The sequence below is a fragment of the Silurus meridionalis genome, chromosome 5, assembly GCF_014805685.1.
Source record: "Silurus meridionalis isolate SWU-2019-XX chromosome 5, ASM1480568v1, whole genome shotgun sequence".
Taxonomy (NCBI): Eukaryota; Metazoa; Chordata; class Actinopteri; order Siluriformes; family Siluridae; genus Silurus; species Silurus meridionalis.
The window spans coordinates 7,292,624-7,313,024 of NC_060888.1; the positions used below are offsets into that span (position 1 = coordinate 7,292,624).

Consider the following 20,401-nt stretch of genomic DNA (forward strand, 5'->3'; position numbering starts at 1 on the left):
ATGCCACCTTAGTCTTAATTAGATGATACTTGTGAGATACAGGCTGCAGAAGTGAAAGAATGAATGGGACAACACCTGCAGAAAATTGTACAGATGATACACAGCAGGTAATTTATGTCATAGCCATCATACATAAAAGCAAAACAAAAAAGTTATTGTTAACTTATTAACACCAATGTCAATAGCAAGATTATGTAACAATATCTGAAAATATATGTGAGAATGAAAAGATTATGAATGCACACTTACCTGTCAAACACAGGAGAAAGAGGGAGAGTTTCATCATAATCTAAAAAATAAGTAATTCTAAGAAGAAAAGAGAAAAAAAAAACACGTGTGTGTGTGTGTGTGTGTGTGTGTGTGTGTGTGTGTGTGAATGTTGTAAAGTGAAGTGCTTCCAAAATAAAAGTGTTACTAATTTGCTTTTATCAGTAAACTAAATAAACACGGTGACTACGTTTGGCTTTTAGTTCTTACTTTTGCACAGTTTGTACACTTGTACAAAGTCAGGGATTTTGAAGGAATCAGGTATAAGATTAACCAATTACACCAAGCACGATTTGATGATCATCAATTTCATGTGTATGCTGCAACACAGTCATTAACTGAAATTGAAACACCTGTGTAAGAGGCTTGAATTCTGTTACTAAAGTGAGGTTGTGGAAGATATTTTCATTTCACAGGTCATACACCATGGCAGGACTGAGTCACAACAAAACACAAGGTAGTTATACTGTATCAAAAAGATTACTTACAGGCAAAGATTTTAAAGCAGACTTGGGCTTTAAGATGTGCTGTTCACGCTACTTTGAAAAAGCATCTACTGTCAAGAGATGGGTCTGGCAAGAAGTGGTCTTCATGGAAGTATTGCTGCCAAATAGTGTTGCAGGTATCGATTATTTTAGTAATCGAGTATTCTAACAGTTATTCCAATGATTAATCGATTAATCAGAAAAGCAGTATTTTTTCCTTATTCAAAAAACATTACTAAATATACAAGAGAAAATAAGTCAGGCTGCCTACATCCACAGAAGATCTCTAACTAGTTCTCCAAAATGTTTGGAACAAACTACCTGCTGAATTACTTTAAAAACAAGAATTGATGCTGTTTTGCGGGCAAAAGGTGATAACACCAAATTTTGATTTCACTTAGATCTTCTATTATTGAAAGTATGCTTAATTTCTCAATTTACATCATTTTTTTCACAACTGCCTAAAATTTGTACAGCACACACACACACACACACACACACACACACACACACACACACACACACACACACCTTTCTTAAACGTTAAGGTTCTACGTGCAGTGTGGGATAAAGAAGAAGAGAGAAAAAACAACATCCAAACAAACAACTTCATGAATCTTACCTGTAATTTTAAGGCCTTCGAAGTATCACTTGAATGACAGAACTTTAATTTACCAAACCCCAAAGAAGAGCATCTGACACTCCACTGAGGCTAATTTTCATTTCCACTTTGCCTTAGACACAAGTCACAAAGAATTTGAATTTTCCCTTTTCCACATGACATAAGTCAGAACAGAGAATATCTTTTAACAATAAATCTTATCTAAGACCGAGAGGATTAAACATATTTGTTTGTTTGTGTACTGTTACATGACTGCTATATTATTTGATGATCTTCAAATTTTTACCATTTAAAAACATTTGGTGCATCATAAAATGAAAATTACAACAAATAACACCCAGAACTGTTAAGCAGCTACAATGACTTGAGCAATTCTTATAATAAAACTGCTGAAGACAAAAATGTTGAAAATTTATTTTAATCATACAACGCAGGTATTAAAAAAGGAATACAGTGGACAACACAATAACAACAGAACACCTATGGGAAGCAAGCATGTCAGTGCTCTTTTTTAAGTTCATGCAAACAATTTGAATGGGGTTTTTTTTTTGTTTGTTTTTTGTTTTGTTTTTTACAAATCAACTAATGGCCTGGCTCTAATTTGGAGGACACTTTTTAGACACTATTTTGCAGGGGCGTAGCCATCATTTCAAAAGTGGGGGTGTAGTGTTACCCCTTTTTTTTTTCCTCCACTAAAAAATTGAGGGGGACGAATTAACTTTTTATAAAAAGTCGGAGGACATGTCCCCCGCGTCCCCCGCGTAATCTACGCCCCTGCTATTTTGGTATGACAGTCTAGCAAATCATCAACTGGAGCCTCTTCTGTCACTTTACCTGCCTACAGTGACCTACAGTAGAGCTTGCTGGTATCACCAGGGCTTGTCTACCATTTTTTGTTAATATAATTTGAGTAAGGTTTACTTCAAATCAAAGGCCTTCTTCATTATTATGTAGCACTAGAGTCCAATAAACCTAATGCTCTCTGCATAGAATTTGCCTCAAAGGCACCTGAAAGATAAAAGGGGCAGTAAACAGGCCTTTATCCTCTTTTATATTCCCAGGCTATCATTCTCCAAGATAATATCATCTTTACTATTGTAGACCAATACTCTGTGACTGCTCAATTTGTGGCAAAGGTCTCTACAGTTGAAACCACCAACATCCTGGTTTACCACATATTCTGGCTATATGGCATTCCCTTAGAATGTATTACAGACTGTGGACACTAGTTCAAATCCTAGGAATAGAAATAATTCTGTAATGCTCATGGTGCCACTGCAAATGTTAAACCTATTTAAGACAAAATCATTTAAATCACACTCAATATGATTTGGAATTCAAGAGTAAACACACTGCTGTGAAGTCTAATAAAAAAAAAAAGACACACAAAACCTCTTGTGTGGCAGAGTAAATAGTGGAGATTCCTATATATTCTGTACACAAACATGTCATTATCAAGCAAAGCACAATTTTTATTTTGTCCCTGTATGGGCCAAGCTAATTTAACAAATTAACAGCAAATTCGTCAGTTTCACTCTTATTAGCAGTGAAATAACAATTATTAATTAACATGTTATACATGGCATCAACACTGGGTTACAGGTTCATAATTAACAATTTAAATACCCATGCAATTAAAATAGATAAAATTTTAATATTTGATTAATACATTTTTATAATTGAATATTTTTTCAATTTTTTATTGTAATTACATTTATTATTGTTCTAATGTTGAAATCTAACATTAAAGAGTTTTTATCATTTTACATTTGAAAACCATATTCATTAATTAGTTAAAAATTTTGCACTGACACTTTAGTAAACCTGTGATGGGGTTTTCTGACATCGACGTTCCTTTTCTTAAGTATAGAACACAAAATATTTTGCCCCTCGTGAATCAAATCTCAATGCAAAAATAGCTGGAAACCTTTTTTATTTTCATTTTGATAATCATACAATACTGTTCCTACACAGGAACATCTGGAACAAATATCTTAAGATTTATGAGATATATAAAGTCAGTGTTTTAATTATTACACACATTTAAATTCAAAGTATGTTTTTTTTTTATTCTTTCCAAACCACAAGCTTCTACACAAGGTCTCTACAAACATATATACAATCAAGTCGTAATTTACTTGAAATAAACCATGAAAAAATTGAAGAAGAAGAAAATCCCATTAAAAACCATTAAAAAGTTTGAAATGCCAAAGATTTTAATCTATACCACAACCATGACCTACACACAGACTGAGCTATGCAAATTCAAATCCCAGTGCATTAAACTGTATAAATAATGAAAAGATTATTCTGGTGAAATAAATAGCAGAACTAGCATCTAGAGTTCTTCATTTTTTTTCTTAAACTTGTGAAAGATTTGTCCATCTGACTGCACCTTCCAGGTTACTGTGGTGTTCTGCAGCATGCCATTTTCATCCAGCTTCATCTTGATCTGCAAAGTAAGAACACAGTTTTAAACATATGCTGCAGAGGAAAACCACATTGACACTGCTTCCATTGCAACAGAGATACAATTAACATATAAATTTCTTCCCTGCCTCACTACTTGTCAGTTACTGTTTAGTGTGATGCAAAAGGAACTTAAGGTTAAAAACAGGCAAAGTTCAACTAAATTCCTCAGCAGAAGAAGTGTTCACATTTCATTAGATTTTTTTTATTTTATTATTGATCAGTGCAGCCATTCCACACTCACATAGGAACATCCGTTAATAAATTGGAAAAAGATGTAAATAAATCTTTCGAATTAAATTTTAAAATGAACATTATTCTACTTCTGTATCCTGCCATGGAAACTCTTCGGCTTGTTAATCCAACTTTCCAAAGAGTCACCATGAGGCATTAATAATTCGAGTAATTACTAATGATAATTAAGTATGGATGTTAGAGTAAGAGATAAATCATTAATTATTCATTGATTATTAGTACTTAGTAGGATGGGCACTCAATTTTGTTTTGATCCAAAACCAATCAATACCCATACTTTTAATGCATGGCCTGTGCTCCATTTCTTGTATGTTTATATTTAAAATTACTTATTACTTATAGCTTACTTATTAATTAATAAAAAAAATAAAAAAACTCTCCAGACAACACCAGTATCAGATGTATTGATGCATTGAGATACACACAGGTATGAGACACAGTGTCTTCTGGGATACTAAAGTATCAGTGATTTAGGATCCTCTGATATATAGTTTTATATATGTGTAGTGTGACCACAGGTTTTGTCTTTATTAGTTAACAATGTACCAGCAAATCCTTGTAAATATGATTTCTCAACAAGTGAATTTGTTTGACAGCTCATTATGTTTTTATATTATATTATATTATATTATATTATATTATATTATATTATATTATATTATATTACATTATATTACAAGTGTAAAGGAAATATCCACTGTACTTTTAAGTACATCATGTGACTTACCAACTTTAAAATGTCCGACTGCATTGCTGAATCAATCACACTCTCATCAAACTTTACTTTCAGTTTTACTGTTTGCCGTTCCCGCACTGGATGAGCTACAGACAGATACACACACACACACACACACACACACACACACACACACACACACACACACACACAAACACACACACACACATACACCAAGTTAGAGTGAAAGGTCAATCACATGATTAGGTAAAAACCTCCAAAGACCCTCCAAATCCCAAACTCACTGGTGTGGCAGATGAAGTAGTGGAGCTCATTGCACTTTCTGTCTTCGAAAGAAAATCCATTATCAAGCACACCACAATTTTCATTAAGATAAGAATTATCCGGTTGTCCAGCAAGCCACATGAGGCTCGATGTGTTTGTCCCATCTGACCACTTCCATGAGTCCCTGTAAACACCATTCCAAGACCAACCCAAACCAGATACAACGCTCTGCACCAGGTTGTAATCTGCTGTACTGTTTATAAAAGCCAAATCTGTGTAAAACCTTCTGCAGTAGGTCTGAGCATCACTCCAGGTCATTGAAGAAGTGATGCCAACATATCTGCCAGCAGCACTGATATTAGCTGTAAAACATATACAACCAAAAACAGTTCAATACCAGTATAATGTGGTATAGTATGGTGGTGAGTATGTGCTTTAAGTTTCCATCTTCTGTTTTTTAAACTTTTAAAACTGTTTGACATTGTAAAAGTAAAATTATTGCAAGACCCTTAACCCTCTGTGCTACAGGGACGCTGTATCATGGCTGACCCTACACTCTGACACCAGCTTCCTAACATTACTGGGATGTGGGAAGAAAGAATTTCACTGTGCTGTAAAGTACATGTGACAAGTATAAAGCACCTTTCTAATGAATGTGCTTTACTATGTTAAAAGTTCAAACATTTTGAAATATACCTACTAAAGTGATACAATGCATTAATGGTACAATCCCAATTCTAAGACCGTTGGTGCACTGAGTAAATTGTAAAAAATAAATAAATTAATTAATTAATAAAAAATAAAAAAAACTGAATGCAATGATTTGCAAATCTCATAAACCCTAATTATATTCATAATAAACCATAGAAAATGTGTTGCTGCCATAAATTTCAAAATGACCTTATTTTTATATATTTTCTAAGTTTTTGAGAGGGTTTATGAGATTCACAAATCATTGCTTTCTGTTTTTATGTACATTTAACCCAGTGTCCCAACTGTTTTGGAAAGAAAAATACAAATAGTTTAAAAAACAATTTTAAACAATACGTTTGGATTAAAATCACACATTGCACCAGTATCCCATGTTTAAAATACTGATTTTCCAGCACACATGCACATGTAGATGTGTTATAAACATATAATCTGCAAGAGAAAGCAACCAAGTTTGGATGTTTGCTTGAATTATTTATAGGGACATTGGGAATTTAAAATGTGAACCCAGAACCAAAGCTCACAATCCAACCTTACGAGAGGCTGTAATCTCCTCAATTAAATGTGGGATGTACTTATAATTTTTAAAACAGGTTTTTATTTTAAAAATAAATGCACTAGGAAAACTTTTGTACTAATGAGAAAAGTGTAAGCAGCAGTATCTACCATCCCTGCTAAATTAAGTTCAAAATAGCACTTATTACTTACTTAATCTTTTTATATAATAATTTTGCTAATTTGTAATGACAGGTGCCAATGAGTGAAACACATATTATAGACTATATCACCTAGCAAAAACTATTTTTTTTTAAATCATGGAATTCAATGTAAAAAATTGTGTAACCTTTTTTTAGTAATAGGAAAAAAGTAAAAATAATTCTCACCATTGAAGCAAATAAAAGGATAAACTGATGTGCAAGGGTTATTGTACAACTGTACTCTTGGGCTTGTTAGACAACATGTTGCTTTCCCATTCGAATAATCAGGATATCCACTGTACCACTGTTCAAAAGTATTTTTCAGTGGGACATCATAAAAGGACCATTTCCAGCTGTCAATATCATTGTACAAGCCGACCCAGGCAACATCTGTCAAGGGTTCACTTGACAAAGTTTTCTTTAATTTGAACCAGTCATTGTCACTTTCAATTGTAGCCAGGTCATCGTATGTTTCCCTGCAGTAATTCTGTGCAGCTGTCCATGTTACCGTAGTCTTGATTAGATTATATTTGCGAGAAACCGGTCGCAGAAGAGAAAGGATGACTGGGACAACACCTGCAAAAAATATTTTTTTTAATGATGCACACAGCAGGAATTTCATGTCATAGACATTATATACATAAAGTCAAGTCAAACAAATAACTTAATGGTATTAATAGCAGTAATATAACAGTCAATAGGAAGATTATGTAACAATATTTGAATACAAACTTACCTGTTAAACACAGGAGAAAGAGAGAGCGCTTCATCATAAACTGGTTGAAGGGTAACTGTAAGGGTTAAGAGGGAAAAAACAAATACATATATATATATATATATATATATATATATATATATATATATATATATATATATATATATATATATATATATATATATACATATATACATGTGTATATAACTGTAAATAAACTATATATACAGCAGCAGGTAAAATAAGTAGTGAACACCATTTTTGTCAGTAAATATATTCCTAAAGAAAAGAAATAGACATTTTTTCCAGATTCCAGATGTTGGTAAAAACCCATGCAATCCACAAATGCATAGAAATCAAAGCATACATGTCCATAAATTAAGTTATGTGTCATAATGTGAAATGACACAGGGAAAAATTATTGAACACCTAAAGAAAGGGAGTTGCAAAAAGGCATGGAAAGCCAAGACACCAGCTAAATTGAATCAATAATCAGAAAGCAATCCTGCCCTTTGACAGTGCAAATTAATATCAGCTGATTCAGTCTTAACTAATGGCCTATATAAAGGTGTGCCATTACAAAGGTGTCACATCTCATGATGGGTAAAAGCAAAGAGCTCTCTTGAGACATTTGCAAATTTATTGTTGCAAAACATACTGATGGCATTGGTTACAGAAGGATTTCTAAACTGTGTGGATTGCATGGGTTGTTACCAACATCTTGTAAAGATTTCATGTCAATAGCACTTTTAGAATGTTCAACTTTTCAAATAAGTAAAATTGCCTATTGTTTAAAAGCACTTTTTTTAAAGACAATTAAGAAGTTGATTTAAACTATCTGGAAATGTTTCCAATATATAGACAGCTCATAGATGCAGCATGGGACAAAGAATGAGAGATATAACGCTGGCACCTACCTGTTATTTCAACTGCTTCCAAAGTTTCACTTGAATGCTAAACCCTTAGAATACCAAATCCCTTTTGTGAAGAACATCTTAAGTAAATGATGCTTGACTGAAGCTAATTTGCATTTCTAGTTTGCCTTTTACATAATTCTGTACAGAGAGTAAATGACACTGCAGTCACAGAGAATTTACTTTTTATTCCTTTCCAAATGACACAAGTCAGAACAGAGAACATCTCTTAACAATAATTCTAACTGAGACAGAGGGGAAAGAAACATGTCTGTTTTGCTTGTGTACATTGACTGTTAATGAGACTGCATTATTGCTTATATTTCTAGCCCCTAATCCCTCTACAGTCGATTAGTCTAAATATGAGTTAGAATTAAACATGCCTGTGTATGGCTCATGGTTATTATATTTGACAATGTTCAAATTTCAAAAACAAGTCAGAAAAATTCTCAGTGCAAGAGAACTACAATATCCTTTCTCATATAAACTACTACAAAATTACTACAAAATAATTACAATGGACAACATCTCTAAAAACAGAACACCTATGAGATGACACCATATCAGTGCTCATTTATTAAATTGCTGCAAACTATTTAAATGGATTTTTTTTTTAGAAATCAACTAATAGCATGGCCCTAATTGACTCTGGCATAAAGGGCACTTTTTTGATGCTAGTCTATTACAAATTAGCCTCCCCATCAAATCTCTCAAGCATCCTGTGTCTGTTTATGCACTGAATGGAACGTTCCTAGCACCTGTCAACCAATGTACAGCACCCCTGCTCCTGTCCCCTCACAGATTCATCAAGAATAGCTCCATCTGAACTTGATCCCCTCTACGTCCTCTCATCTGGTGATGGGGCATTGGTGGTTTACCAAACATAACACTTACATCAGCTGAATGGCTGGGAAAATAGTCATTTTTAGCTCTTTCTTCCACTTTTTTCTGCCTACAGTTTGTTCTTCCTCCTGCTGGGGCCACGAGGGCTTCCCCAGTCCCCAAATCCCCGAAGTATCTACCATTCACCACATTTTCTGACTACATGGCATTCCATTGGATTTTGTCACAGATCATGGACCCTAGATTATTTCCCAAATGTAGAGTATTCTATAATGCTGTTGATGCCACTGTCAAGTCTGACCCCCAGATAAAAGGAATGGACCACCTGTTTAATACAGGACAACTTAAAAGCACACACAATATGATTTGGAATTCGCCTGAGAGTAAACAAGTCAAGTCAATTTTATTTCTATAGCACTTTTCACAATGGACTTTGTCTCTTTGTCAGCTGAATGTGTGCTCTGCATCACGTTTAGTAAATATGTGACGTTTTTTTTAACATTAATCTTTCTTTTCTTAGAAACATTTTTATTTAAATTCTGATAAACATGCAATACTGTTTCTACACACAAAACAATTCATAAATAAGAACAAAAGATTTATAAAACTTATCCAGGTCAGTGTTTACATTTTAACACCCATTCAAAGTATTTGAATAGATTTTCTTACCAAACAACAAGCTTTTCTACAATGTCACAGAAGAAAAGGAAAATCCGTATAAAAAGCAGCATAGTGGTTTGCATAGAGGTTTGCATTTTGCATTTGAAATGCAAAATCTATATCACAACCATGACCTACACAGAGACTACACTATGTAAATTTTTATTCCAGTGCATTAAACTGTATAAATCATAAAACTAAATAATACCAGTAAAATAAAATAGCATCTAAAGTTTCTAAAAGCTTTCTTAATCCGCTCCCTACTCTCGCCACAAAACACAACATCATCTGCAAACATCATAGTTCATGGAGACTCCTATCTGACCTCGTCCTTCAACCTGTCAATCACCACTGCAAACAGGTAAGGGCTCAGAGCCAATCCTTTATGCAATTCCTCTCCACCTTGAATCAATCTGTTGTGGCCAGGGAGCCAGGCAAAGTAAGATTTTCATTGTACAGTTTAAACTTTTGTTTTTACTGTGCATATGACAATAAATAAATTGAAATTTAATTGACATTGTTCCCACTGCACACTTCACTGCTGTCTTACTGTCCTCATACCTGTCCTAAACCATCCTCACATTCTTCTCTTACACACCTGACTTCCTCATACAATACCACAACTCTTCTCTCGGCACCCTGTCGTACACGTTCTATAAATCCACAAACACACAATGCAACTCCTTCTGACCTTCTCTAAACTTCTTCATCAACATTCTCAAATATTGCATCTGTAGTGCTCTTCCTCGGCATTAAAAAAAAATACTGTTGCTCACAGATGGTCACCTCTTCTCTCAGCCTGGCTTCCACTACTCTTTCCCACAACTTCATGGTGTGACTGATCAACTTTATTCTCCTGTAGTTACTGCAGGTCTGCACATCTCCCTTATTCTTAAAGATCGGTACCAGCACACTCCTTCTCCATTCTTCAGGCTTCTGCTCACCTTCCCAAACCGTGTTATCCAAACTGGTTAAAAATTCCACTTCCATCTCTCATAAAATTTTCACGCTTCTACTGGTATGTCATCTGGGCCAACCAACTTTCTACTTTTCATACTCTTAATCGCTGCTCTCAATTCCCCCTTACTAATCCTATCCACTTCCTGCTTCACCATTTCCACACCATCCAACCTTATCGCTCTCATTTTCCTCGTTCATCAGCTGCTCAAAATACTCCCTCCATCTTCTCAACACACTCTCCTCACTAGTAAACACATTTCTATCTCCATCCTTTATTGCTCCAACCTGTAGCCACATCCCTCTTCACCTGCTGTCGCATCTTCTTATATTTGTGCTGTTTTTATCGCTTTCCCGATCACAATTCTGTTTTGACAACCTCTTTCTCCTTATGCTTTCCTGTACTTCCTTATTCCACCACTACATCTCTTTTTTCTTTTGTAGTCCTCATTCTCCTCCTCTTCTTCTTCACCTACAAAGCAATCATACAGACTACTATCCAATGCTAGCTATACTGTCCCCTCCCAAGACCTTACAGTCTTCATTCTCCTTCAGGTTGCATCTCCTGCATAGAATATAGTTCACCTGTGTGCACATTCCTCTGCTCTTATGTACCCCTATCTCCTTCTTCTTAAAATACGTATTGACCACTGCCATTTTCATCCTTTTAGCAAAGTCTACCACCATCTGCCCTTCCACATTTCTCTTCTTAAGGCCATACCTACCCATCACCTTCTCATCACCGCTGTTCTCTTCACCTACATGCCCATTAAAGTCTGCCCCAACCCGGACTCAAAACACATTTGTACTCACTTCACACATCCATGTCTTCAGTACCACTCACATTACATCACTTCATTACCATAAACTGTTTACATGCAGTTTTTGCACATCTTTTCTGGATTGCTGCTATTATTCTTTTGCACAACATTTTGTTTACATTTTTTGTTACTGTTCACTTTACGTCTCTTACACACCACAGTGTGGAATATACAAAAGGTTTACTGGCGGAGCTGTTTTGTATTTTGTGTTTTGTGTATTTGTCTTACACTGTCTTGTATTGTCTTGCACTGTCTTTTGTTGTCTTTGCACTGTTTGCACCAGGTTGCACACATGCACTTTATGTGGCGAGGACACTTACTAGTCCTTAGCCCTGTGTTTTCTGTTTTCTGTGATTGTTGTTGTATGTAGCACCAGAGTTCAGAAGGAACGTTTCATTTCACTGTGTACTGCGTCAGCTATATATGGTTAAAATGACAATAAAGCCTCTTCACTTGACATAATGGAGACTAACATATTTTGTCAACAAACATGTCATTATTAAGCAAAAGAGTTTTCATCTTGTTAATAATTCTCAGGCTGTCCAAGAAGACAGAAGTTTAAATGTGCTTTTCTCATTTGCACATTAAATCTCCACTTCCATGTGTATCCACGTCCAGTATGGGCCGATCCAAGACCAACCCTGAATGTATGCAAAGCTCTGCATAATGATGTTATCAGTAAAGTTGTGGTGGGGATTTTTCTGGTATCAATCTCCATTTTCATAAGGATAAAACACCAAATATTTTAGCCATCAAAGTAATTGCTTAATGCAATTGCTAAAAACATTTTAATTTTGATTCTGATAATCATACAATACTACACACAAATATTTATAAACAAAGAAACAGAGGATAACCAGGTCAGTGTTTACTTTCTTACATATTAAAGTTTTTGACTAGATTTTCTAAGCAAACAACAAGCTTTACTAGAATGTCACAGCCTCTCCAACTATATATACAATCAAGTTACGATTTGCTTAAAATAAAACATGAAAAAGGAGAAAGTGCCTCAAAAATCCAGCATAGTGTGAGAATTTGAAATGCAAAATCTATACCACGAGCAAAACCATGCCCGACGGAGACATTGTACATTTTAATCCCAGTGAATAAATCTTAAAATAAGATAATTCTGTTGTTTAACTTTTTTATTCTCATTATAGATAATTGTGGCTACAAGAAATTAAACAAATAGCAGAACTGGCATTAAGAGTTTTATTATTATTATTATTGTAAAAGATTTGTCTATCTGACTGCACCTTCCAGGATACCATGGTGTTCTCCAGCTTCATCGTAATCTGCAAAATAGGAACAGGGTTTTTAAAAGGATCCTAAAACCACATCCACTCTGCTTTCACTGCTACAGAGAGACACACTAAAATGTACATTTTCTTTTTAAAATTTCACACTTCTTGCCAGTTACTGTTTAGTGTGATGCAAAATTAAGTTTAAGGACAGGGTTAAGGTTAGGGCTGGGTTAGGGATAGGCATAGTACAGCTAAATTCCTTAGCAGTAGGAGTGTTCACATTTAATTAGATTGTTTTTTTATTAATGTAACTACTGATCAGTGCAGCCACACTCATATAGCAATGTCCGCTAAGATATTGGAAAAAGAGGTGAATAAATCATTTGAATTTTACAATTAAAAATTGTTAATAAACATCAATGTTAATCTACTTCTGTACTCTGCCATGGACACTTTTCAGATTGTAAATCCACTATCCACAGCATCACCATGCTGCATTAATAATAGGTGTATTTAATGATAATTTAGTAAGGGGTAGGAGTAGGAGACAAATCATTAATCATTTAGGCATTATTTTTGAAGGTACTCAGTAGGATGGGTGATAGCACATAATTTCATTTCAAGTACTTTCTAGGGTAATATCAATACCCATACTTTAAATAAAAGATTTTCTGTGAGATTTTATAGTCAATAATGTTTTTTTGAAAGCTACCATTGTTCATTTCAAATATACTGCAATAGGCTGGCCTTTATTTCTTTTTACGTTTATTTTTTAAAATAACTTTAATTAATGAGAAAAAACAATTAATATCTGTCACAAAAACTGTCAGAATTTCTGACTGTTCTGCTTTTTCCTTCTTTGGACATTACTGTCCTTCCTTTCCTAATCCACTAGATGTCACCAGAGTGTCCCTACTCCCTTATCAGTTCTCTGTGCTGCCACCTGTACCTCATAAACCTCTGTATAATAAGATGCTCCTCTTCATGTCCTCCTTGATAGGTTTTTGTTTTGCCTATCCTCATGTGGTTCTGTAGTACTTCTTAACTTCCTTTGACTTCTGACTTCTTTTACTTATTTGATTTGTTACCTGCTTTTGCAGCAGTTTGTCTCTTTCTCTTGGTACTTTTCTACTGGTTAAGTTCGCTGCTTTAAGTTGTTACTTTCCTTTTGTTTTTGCTCTCTGTGTTTTGTGAGACCACTTTCAGTGGATTGTTTTGAACTTTGCCTCACTGAATGCAGTGTTCTGACTTCTGTGTTTTCCCCTTATTCTTTCCCTTACCCTCGCTCTTGTTGCGCACTGTATGTGTCAAAACCACACAGAAAATTACCTTAATTTTTTAAAAGCACTGACCTTTTTTCTCCCTTGAGCCTTTTTCGTTTTTGACTGATCAACTCTCCAGGTTTAAAAAAAATCTCTGAGAATACAGATGATGCAGCAATCCCAAGATATAGAGTGACAGAATGCTGGGGGGTTTTTTATTGTAAGATGGTTGGAGGCAGAAGTAGTTCCTATTCACAGTTAAGTCAAATCTAACGTATTGGTTTACAATATTTCGAATAGAGTGGATATTTTAATAAGAGACTATTCTTTAAGTACACCACAGGTATCAAAAGTATTGATGCATTAAGAACAATCCACCTGTCCCCATTCCTCATTCTGACACAGTGTCCTCTGGGATACTAAATTATCGAAGGCGCTTACTCTTGTAAAATCTTTTAATATCTGTTGAGGACATGCATGAAATGCAGCTGCTTTGACATTTTTACAGCTTGTTTCACGATTTATCATTATGGTGCCCATGTTAAGGTGTTTATCTACATTTCTGGTAGTTGGTGTTTAATGTACACTATTATATACACTATAATTTTGAGGGGATCGTGTGATTTACCAACTTTAAAAGGTCCAACTGCATGACATAATCAACCATGTTCTTATCAGACTTTACTTTCAGTTTTACAATTTCCTGTTAGAAAAACACACATATACACACATGCATACAAAATCATACACCAAGAATGAGTGTGGATCACATGGTTAGGTAAAATACCTCCAAAACCCTCCAAACCCCAAACTCACTGGTGTGACAGATAAAATATTGGAGCTCGTTGCATTTTATGTCTTTGAAAATCCATTATCAAGCACAGCACAATTTTTATCACTTTATTAAATATGGTCGATAATGTTTTTTTGAAAGCTACCATTGTTAATTTCAAATATTCTGCAATAGGCTGGCCTTTATTTTTAAATAACTTTAATTAATGAGAAAAACCAATTAGAATCTGTCACAAAAACTGTCAGAATTTTTGACTGTTCTGCTTTTTCCTTCTTTGGACATTACTGTCCTTCCTTTCCTGCTCCACTAGATGTCACCAGAGTGTCCCTACTCCCTAATCAGATCTCTGTGCTGCCACCTGTATCTCATAAACCTCTGTATAATAACATATCCCTCTTCATCTCTTCCTTGATAAGTTTTTGTTTTGCCTATCCTCATGTGGTTGTGTAGTACTGCTTAACTTCCTTTGACTTCTGACCTCTTTTCTTATTTGATTTGTTACCTGCTTTTGCAGCAGTTTGTCTCTTTCTTTTGGTACTTTTCTACCTGTCCAGCAAGCCGCATTGATGTCTTTGTCCTGTCTGACTACTGCCATTTGCCCCTATATGGGCCAATCCAAGACTGACCTTGAGTGTATGCAACGCTCTGCATCAGGTTGTTATCTGCTGTACCGTTTATAAAAGCCAAATCTGTGTGAAACTTTCGGCAGTAAGCCTGAGCTTCACTCCAGCTCATTGGAGAAGTGACGCTGACATATCTACCAGAACCAATGATATTATCTGTGAAACATGTACAACAAAAAACAGATCAAATTCAGTATAATGTTGTATTGTATGGTGGTGAGTATGTGCTTTAAGATTTCATTTCATGTTGTTTAAACTATTTAACATTTAAAAGAAGAATTAATGAAATGTGATAATGCCAACGTTTGTGTGCTCCATTCAGCCTCTTAGCAGCATATAATGCATGCACTTTACAATGTAAAAAGTATTAATATCACAAAAAAACATGAGCCTTCTGGCCCAGATTTGCATTGCTGTGCATGGGTGAGAAAAAACTAACAAATTTGGAGTTAACTCGGAAAGTGTCTGTAATGTATCTTAAGTAGCTTGTGCAGCGCTTCACTTTCTCCACATTCTATGTTATAGCCTTATTCGAAAATGGATTGAATTCATTATTTTCCTTAAAATTCTACAAGCAATACCCCATAATGACAATGTGAAAGTTAGTTTGAAATCTTTGCATATTTCTTAAAAATTAAAAGCAAAAACAAAATCTCATGTACATAAGTATTCACAGCCTTTGCTCAATACTTTGTTGAAGCACCGTTGTCACCAGTTACAGCCTCAAGTCTTTTTTTAATATGATGCTACAAGATTGGCACACCTACTTTTAAGCAGTTTCTCCCATTCTTGTTTGCAGAACCTCTCAAGCTCCATCAGGTTGTAAAGGGATCATAAATGCACAACCATTTTTAGACATTTGACAGAGATGTTCAATCAGGTTCAGGTCTGGGCTCTGGCTGTGCCACTCAAGGACATTCACAGTGTTGTCCCCTAGCCACTCCTTTGTACATTGCTGCATTTATCTTTCCCTCAATCCTGACTAGTCTTCTAGTTTCTGCTGCTTAAAAACATCCCCAAAGCATGATTCTGCCACCACCATGCTTTACTGTAGAGATGGTATTGGCCAGGTGATAAGCGGTGCCTGGTTTCCTCCAGTCCTGATGTTTGGGATGCAGGCCAAAAAGTTCAATCTTCATTTCTCATGGTCTGAGAGTCCTTCAGGTGCCTTTTGGCAAACTCCAGGTGGGCTTTCATGATTGGTGGAGTGGTGTAAAGATGTTTGTTCCTCTGGATGGTTCTCATCTCTCCTATAATTAATTAATTAATTAATTAATTAAAATTAATTAATAAAATTATAATTAATTTTGGAACCACCAGGACACTTCCTAGAGTAGAGCTGGCCACAGAACTGAGGGATCGGTACCCTCAGTTCTGTGGCCAGCTCTACTCTAGGAAGTGTCCTGGTGGTTCCAAAATTAATTTACAGATATTGGAGGCCACTGTGCTAATTGGGACCTTCAATGCTGCTGAAATTTTTGTGTACCCTTTCCCCGATCTGTGCCTTGATACAATCCTGTCTCGGAGGTCTACAGACAATTCCTTCGACTTTATGGCTTAGTTTGTGCTCTGACATGCATTGTTAACTGTGGGACTAATATAAACAGGTGTGTGCCGTTCAAAATCATGTCCAATCAACTGAATTAACCACAGGTGGACTCCAATCAAGTTTTAAAAACATCTCAAGGAGGATCGGTGGAAACAGGATGCACCTGAGCTCAAATGTTGAGTGCAATGACAAAGGCTGTAAATACTTATGTACATGTGATTTTCTTTTTTTTCCTTTTTTTTTTTTTTTTTAAGATTTCAAACATACTTCTTTCACATTGTAATTATGAGGTATCATTTGTAGGATTTTGAGGAAATAATGAATTTAATCCACATTGAAATAAGGCTGTAACATAACAAAATGTGGAAAAAGTAAAGTGCTGTGAATACTTTCCTGATGCACTGTAAGCTTTTAGAATAATTGTCCTTAATTTATGTATCTTTTTTCAGGAAAAAATATACCAAAAAAGGTGTATAACACTCTTAAGGTAGCAAGAAAGAGTACAATTCCAGTATATATGCTAAATATATTTGCATTAAAAAGGTTACAGTATATGTGTCAGGGATCCACCTGCCACGCCCCTTTGGTGGCTCTCTATGCCTCTGCACTCCCTGGAACTCCAGGCATAACCACGCACACATTGAGCTCGTTGTCACTCATGCCTCCGCTCTCTCTGGAGCTCCAGGCGTAACTATGCACACCTGAAGCTCATCATCACTCCACCCCGCTCCTACATAAACCCCTCTCTCACATTCACTCCCCGTTTGTTATTGTATGTGTTAGATGTTACGTATTGCTGCATGGTTTCACGGTTGCATGCAGTACTCTCCTCTGTCCGTCCCATTCGGACTCTACTATCCGGTACCGGCTGTGCTTCTCCTGTGCATCTCGGATCAGCTACACTTCTCCCCTAGCGCAACTCGGACTCTTTCAACCTGAAGACTGCCATCTCTCTCCCTCATCTTATCATTAAAACTGAGCGAGCTGTATTCCGGCGTCCGCCTCCTGTTTCACACACTATGTGAAAGACATAATCTAAAAAAAAAAATCCAGAAATCACAATGTATGATTTTTTTAACTATTTATTTGTATGATATAGCTGCAAATAAGTATTTGAACACCTGAGAAAGTCAATGTTAATATTTGGTACAGTAGCCTTTGTTTGCAATTACAGAGGTCAAACGTTTCCTGTAGATTTTCACCAGGTTTGCACACACTGCAGGAGGGATTTTGGCCCACTCCTCCACACAGATCTTCTCTAGATCAGTCAGGTTTCTGGCCTGTCGCTGAGAAACACGGAGTTTGAGCTCCCTCCAAAGATTCTCTGTTGGGTTTAGGTCTAGAGACTGGCTAGGCTATGCCAGAACCTTGATATGCTTCTTACAGAGCCACTCCTTGGTTATCCTGGCTGTGTGCTTCGGGTCATTGTCATGTTGAAAGACCCAGCCTCGACCCATCTTCAATGCTCTAACTGAGGGAAGCAGAAAAACACCCCCAAAGCATGATGCTACCACCCCCATGCTTCACAGTAGGGATGGTGTTCTTGGGATAGTACTCATCATTCTTCTTCCTCCAAACACGTTTAGTGGAATTATGACCCAAAAGTTCTATTTTGGTCTCATCTGACCACATGACTTTCTCCCATGACTCCTCTGGATCATCCAAATGATCATTGGCAAACTTAAGACGTGCCTGGACATGTGCTGGTTTAAGCAGGGGAACCTTCCGTGCCATGCATGATTTTAAACCATGACGTCTTAGTGTATTACCAACAGTAAACAGGAACAAGGAAACAGTGGTCCCAGCTCTATTCAGGTCATTGACCAGCTCCTCCCGTGTAGTTCTGGGCTGATTTCTCACCTTCCTTATGATCATTGAGACCCCACGAGGTGAGATCTTGCATGGAGCCCCAGTCCGAGGGAGATTGACAGTCATGTTTAGCTTCTTCCATTTTCTAATGATTGCTCCAACAGTGAACCTTTTTTCTCCAAGCTGCTTGGCAATTTCCCCGTAGCCCTTTCCAGTCTTGTGGAGGTGTACAATTTTGTCTCTAGTGTCTTTGGACAGCTCTTTGGTCTTGGCCATGTTAGTAGTTGGATTCTTACTGATTGTATGGGGTGGACAGGTGTCTTTATGCAGCTAACGACCTCAAACAGGTGCATCTAATTTAGGATAATAAATGTAGTGGAGGTGGACATTTTAAAGGCAGACTAACAGGTCTTCGAGGGTCAGAATTCTAGCTGATAGGCAGGTGTTCAAATACTTATTTGCAGCTGTATCATACAAATAAATCGTTTAAAAATCATATATTGTGATTTCTGGATTTTTTTTTTTTTTTTAGATTATGTCTCTCACAGTGGACATGCACCTACGATGACAATTTCAGACCCCTCCATGATTTCTAAGTGGGAGAACTTGCAAAATAGCAGGGTGTTCAAATACTTATTTTCCTCATTGTAAGGATTAAAGTAAATAACTAAGTATAAAGTATAACTATTAAGTATATATATATATATGTGTGTTAATTTTAATAATTTTAATTCAATTTAGCTACTAATTTTATGCAGAGCTAGTACAGTAAAACAGCATTACATATTACATATTGACCATATGCAGTATAATGTGACATAAAGTGACACTGTGCTGTGGAAGTCCAGAGTTAAGGTGTCATATGAATAGTGTACATAGTACACTGCTGGAACATGATGATTGGGTAATTGCATGAATGAGTTGTAAAGGTGTTCATTAAACCGTGCACTCAGCATCCACTTTGTTAGGAAAACCTGCACATTCATGCACTTAACTTATCGACCAATCATGTGGTGGCAACACAATGCAAAAATTTTGCAAAAACTGGTCAATAAAGAAAAAGTGTGATCTCTCTGACTTGGTTGTTGGTTCCAGGTGGAGTTGGTTTAAGTTCTTCGGAAACTACTAATATGGATTTTTACACACAACAGTCTCTAGAGTTGACACAAAATGGTGTGAAGAAACAAACAAACAAACAAAAAACACCTCAAGGTAAATGTATTGTTCATTCTGAGATGAACAATTTGATTTGCTGTTTACCAGAGATGTAAAGAGTGCTTATTTGGGTTACTAGTCATTCTACTCTGATCTCACTCATCAACAGAGTGCTTCATTCCACAAACCCTATTCACTTTTTATTTATTTATTTATTTATTTTACATTTTTCCATATAAACACTTTGTGCGGGGAAAAAATGGGATTAGCTGTTTCTGGTACCAGCATCCATGCCACAAGTTGAAGAGGTCACCCTTTTCTTATTCTGATATTCTTTTAATTAATCCTTTTGCTTTTGCCAAATGCTTGGCTGATTGGAATTTAGGAATTCTGGACTCCTAAAATGAACAATTTCATGATAAAGAGGAGTGTTGATTGCAGTTTGTTACAAACACAATTATAATGACATCATAATGTGTTTTTCACAAGAATTATAATAATTGTAAAATCCCTATTTATTGTAATATACTTTACCAGCATGTGTCTAAATAGCATAAAACTGGTTTGCCAGATTGAGTTGTCTTTTGA

The 20,401-nt window shown here is 35.8% G+C and overlaps 1 protein-coding gene across 2 annotated transcripts in view; it reads right to left on the bottom strand.

The window, feature by feature from the left end:
* Nucleotides 1-3,309: 3,309 nt before the first annotated feature.
* The window catches only part of LOC124386298 (macrophage mannose receptor 1-like), a 47,305-nt gene continuing 30,213 nt past the window's right edge, over nucleotides 3,310-20,401 (bottom strand). The window contains exons 1-6 of one of the 2 annotated variants that reach the window (XM_046850046.1): nucleotides 8,101-8,148; nucleotides 7,205-7,259; nucleotides 6,655-7,044; nucleotides 5,080-5,421; nucleotides 4,826-4,920; nucleotides 3,310-3,826 (exon numbers count right to left, since the gene is read on the bottom strand). In XM_046850046.1, the coding sequence (XP_046706002.1) occupies nucleotides 3,713-3,826; nucleotides 4,826-4,920; nucleotides 5,080-5,421; nucleotides 6,655-7,044; nucleotides 7,205-7,241 (978 nt within the window). In that variant the 5' untranslated portion in view covers nucleotides 7,242-7,259; nucleotides 8,101-8,148 and the 3' untranslated portion in view covers nucleotides 3,310-3,712. Of the gene's footprint in view, nucleotides 3,827-4,825; nucleotides 4,921-5,079; nucleotides 5,422-6,654; nucleotides 7,045-7,204; nucleotides 7,260-8,100; nucleotides 8,149-20,401 lie in introns of those variants that run through there. The other variant, XM_046850047.1, reaches the window with a different exon arrangement.